General features: G+C 50.6%; 1 protein-coding gene across 1 annotated transcript; it reads left to right on the top strand.

The window, feature by feature from the left end:
* Positions 1-381: 381 nt before the first annotated feature.
* Positions 382-2,133, top strand: LOC100283174 (uncharacterized). Its single transcript, NM_001156076.2, has 2 exons — positions 382-1,377; positions 1,480-2,133. The coding sequence occupies exons 1-2, from the start codon at positions 454-456 to the stop codon at positions 1,795-1,797; spliced, it is 1,242 nt and encodes a 413-aa protein (NP_001149548.1). The 5' UTR covers positions 382-453; the 3' UTR covers positions 1,798-2,133.
* The last annotated feature ends 1,627 nt before the right edge of the window (positions 2,134-3,760 follow it).

Raw genomic sequence — 3,760 nt, 5'->3', positions numbered from 1 at the left:
TCATCGCATGCGGCATGCCCCCGTAGAAAGGCAAGTGAGAGAGGAGAGAGTAGCAGCACCGGCGCCCACGTCATCATCCACACCCCATGGGCCCCGCCGGAAATCCAACAGCGTGACAGGCAGCCCAATAGCATTCGAGCCCGGCGGATTCCCCGCGCCATGCCAGCCAATCGGCTTCAAGATAAGCATTTTTCCTGGGCCCACTTCACGCAGTGCTCGCTCCTCCTCGCGCAAACGCTGCCCAAAAGCGCATTCAGGGGCCCCGCATGCCCTCTCCACGATCACGACCGTGGATGACAACTGTCACTGGCCTGTGGGTCCGGGTTCTCCCGCGGGGTTCGCATTTTTTATATAAAAAAGGAAAGGGCTCCCGAGCTCGTCGCCACACTGTTCCCGTTTTTTTTGTTAAGCTCTCGCTTAACCTAAACGCCGGGAGCACAAGTGCTCGGCGAAATGACGAGCGCCGGAGCGGCGACAGGCGCCGCGCTAGGCGCGCGGACGGCGCGGTCCTGCGACGGCTGCATGAGGCGGCGGGCGCGGTGGCACTGCCCCGCCGACGACGCCTTCTTGTGCCAGACCTGCGACGTCTCCGTGCACTCGGCGAACCCGCTCGCGCGCCGCCACCACCGCGTCCGCCTCCCCTCTGCGTCCTGCTCCTCCCCACCGCGCGACCCGGACGCGCCAACGTGGCTCCACGGCCTCAAGCGACGGCCACGCACGCCGCGGTCCAAGCCAGGGGGGAGCAAGAGCAACAAGCATGAGGCGACTCCCAGCTTTATCGCCGCGGCTGCGTCGTCGGCAGCGGTCCCCGACCTCGAGGCGGAGGAGTCCGGCTCCGGTATCCTGGGCGGTAACGACGACCACCACGGGTTCCTGCAGGATGACGACGAAGACCTTCTGTACCGCGTGCCGGTGTTCGACCCTATGCTCGCCGAGTTCTACAACCCCGTGGCCGACGAGGGGGAGCAGAAGCCGGCCTGCAGCCTGCTGATGCCGTCTCTCGCGGAAACATCGCCGGAGTTCGCCTCCGGCGGCTCGGCGGAGGCGGACGGGCTCTCCGTGTCGTTCCACGTCCCGGACATGGAGCTCGCTAGCTTCGCCGCGGACATGGAGAGCCTCCTCATGGGAGTCGACGACGACGGGTTTGACTGTTTGGGTTTCTTGGACGAAGAGAAACCTCAGGTGAACGCGGACTTGGACGCCATAGTAGCGCCGGCGCCTGAACCAGAGGACAAGAAACGGAAGCGGCCGGAGATGATACTCAAGCTCAACTACGAAGGCGTCATCGCCTCATGGGTCCGTGACGGCGGCTCGCCGTGGTTCCACGGCGAGCGTCCTCACCTCGACTGTCACGAGCTATGGTCGGACGACTTCACGGTAAGCACTACGGTTCGAGCATGAGATCTACACATGCTCTGGCACTGTCTTGGGATAAATAACTGATCGGCTTTCCTTTTGCCATGGATCGCATGCATGCAGACGGGTAGCCGGGAACTCCTCGGCGGAGCCGTGACACCGGTGACCGGTGGCGAGCGTGAGGCGCGGGTGTCGCGATACAGGGAGAAGCGGCGGACGCGACTGTTCGCCAAGAAGATCCGGTACGAGGTGCGCAAGCTCAACGCCGAGAAGCGGCCGCGGATGAAGGGTCGGTTCGTGAAGCGCGCCACGCTTCCGCCGCTGCCAAGGCCGCCGCCGCCGCAGCAGCAGCAGCAGCAGAAGCAGCTGCCACGCGCACCGCCACACGTGGGCATGGTGCTCCCACCACCTCCGGTATCGAACGGGCGCTTGTGGTTTTGAGACCATATGCATGCATGGAAGCATGCATGAAGCAACGTATGTGCGTGATGCATCGATGCATCTATCTCGCTCGTAGCATGCGCATGTTCTTTCTACTCTACTTTTAATTCGTGCGTGCGAATTAGGGCACCCCACAAGATAATGCTCCCTGCTTACGACTGAAATATATTTGTTTGTACATGTGCAGAATAGTTAAGAAAGTATATTTATAGCCTAGGTTTGTTGTTTATCTTTTCTAGTTGTTGTAAAGAAGGATGCACTAAATACAAGGGAAGGGTGTAGATTTTGATAGATGCAGAGCCATGCGTGCTACACTATAGCGTCCTTTGATTCACATATTTGTAACGTAATAGTTAAATAATAACGTTAAATTATGTTTGTTTTAGTCCAGCCGTACTAAAAATTGATACTGACCAATTCAAACTTGTTAACGGCGATAATCGAATGTAAATTATTAACATTACCATTACCATTTATATTATATTTTATGAACAAACAACAACTATGCAACTCTGAGCTTAGACTTTGTAAGATTGAAGTGATGATATACTGTAGTGTTGTCTTTTATTATTATTATTTCTCAGTGATAAGTGAGGACATTCCATTTTGATGCCGCCATCTTTACGACTATGCTCTCGATCTGCTGTGTTGCGTAATGACTGAGATCCTTTATTATATTTGATTGATGTGGCTATATATGGGCTAGCTTCTCCGGTACACAGATCTTTTTGGTAGGGGTGGATATCGAGCCAGCTCGGCTCGACCGAGCTCGAGCTGGCTTGTTAAGGAAACGAGCTAGCTCGGCTCGACTCGTTAAGTAACCAAGCCAGAGAACTAGCTCGGCTCGGCTCATTTGCGAGCTCGAGATGGCTCGTTTAGCTCGCAAGCCACAATAAAAAATAGTATACATATGTATATACAACAATATAATCAATTGCTAGTTAATTTTATACTAATTTAACACTAGAAAAGACTAACAATACTCATAATTTTATACATCACGTCATTTAAACCTTAAATTAACATAGTTCATCACTTATTAATTCATCCAATACATATATATGTTTTGTTTTGCAGATAAATGCTAACTCATTCGAGCTAACAAGCTGGCTCGAGCTCGTGTCGAGCTGGCTCGTTAACGAACCGAGCTGAGATGTTAGCTCAGCTCGTGACAAAATTGAAACGAGACGAGCCGAGTACGAGTTCAGCGAGCTCACGAGCCACGAGTATTTTATCCAGCCCTACTTCTTAGGACTCACTGTGACATTCTGCCCGCTAAGCATGCCAATCATTCGACTCCCCCGACAATAAGCAAGCGTTGCCTTACCATGGTGATTAAGGCCCGGTTTGGTCCTTTAGTCCAGGGACTAAGTTTAGTCTTTTTCATGTTTGGTTCTACAAACTAAAACTATTCAAAACACATTAAATAAATTATAAGAGGACTAAAATACTCTTTAGCATTCTCCCGTTATTAGTGTAACTGAAATAAAGGAGGGGGGAAAGTAGAATTTATATGGTTTAGTCCTTTTTAGTCGGTCCTTGAGAGACTAGATATTAAAACAGTTTAATTCATGTTTTAGTCATATCGTTTAGCATTTTAGAAACTAAATAAGACCAAATAAGACCTAAGATACCCAGCATATTTGTTGGACTTCCTTTTGTTCTATGGTGAAATGACTGTTATTTGGAGGGGACCGTATCCTATGCACATGATTCATCCGCATAAATACAAATTAAATCTAGATCCTTCATAATCAATGGATGAGCGTGCAAGTTTTTTTTTTTCTAAAAATATGTCAGCAAGTCATTGATTAATGAACGAATGGTCCAGATTTAATTTATTAATTTGTGTATATATATGCACGGATAGATCATGTGCATCTTAAAAGACATTAACACAGCACACGCCCAACGAGATGCCGTCTAACAATGAGCCACTCGTATCTGGTGACGAGGGAAAAAA

Source organism: Zea mays, chromosome 5 (assembly GCF_902167145.1).
Source record: "Zea mays cultivar B73 chromosome 5, Zm-B73-REFERENCE-NAM-5.0, whole genome shotgun sequence".
NCBI lineage: Eukaryota > Viridiplantae > Streptophyta > Magnoliopsida > Poales > Poaceae > Zea > Zea mays.
Note: the sequence above shows the minus strand (reverse complement) of the source record. Positions and strands in the feature narration are given on the sequence as shown.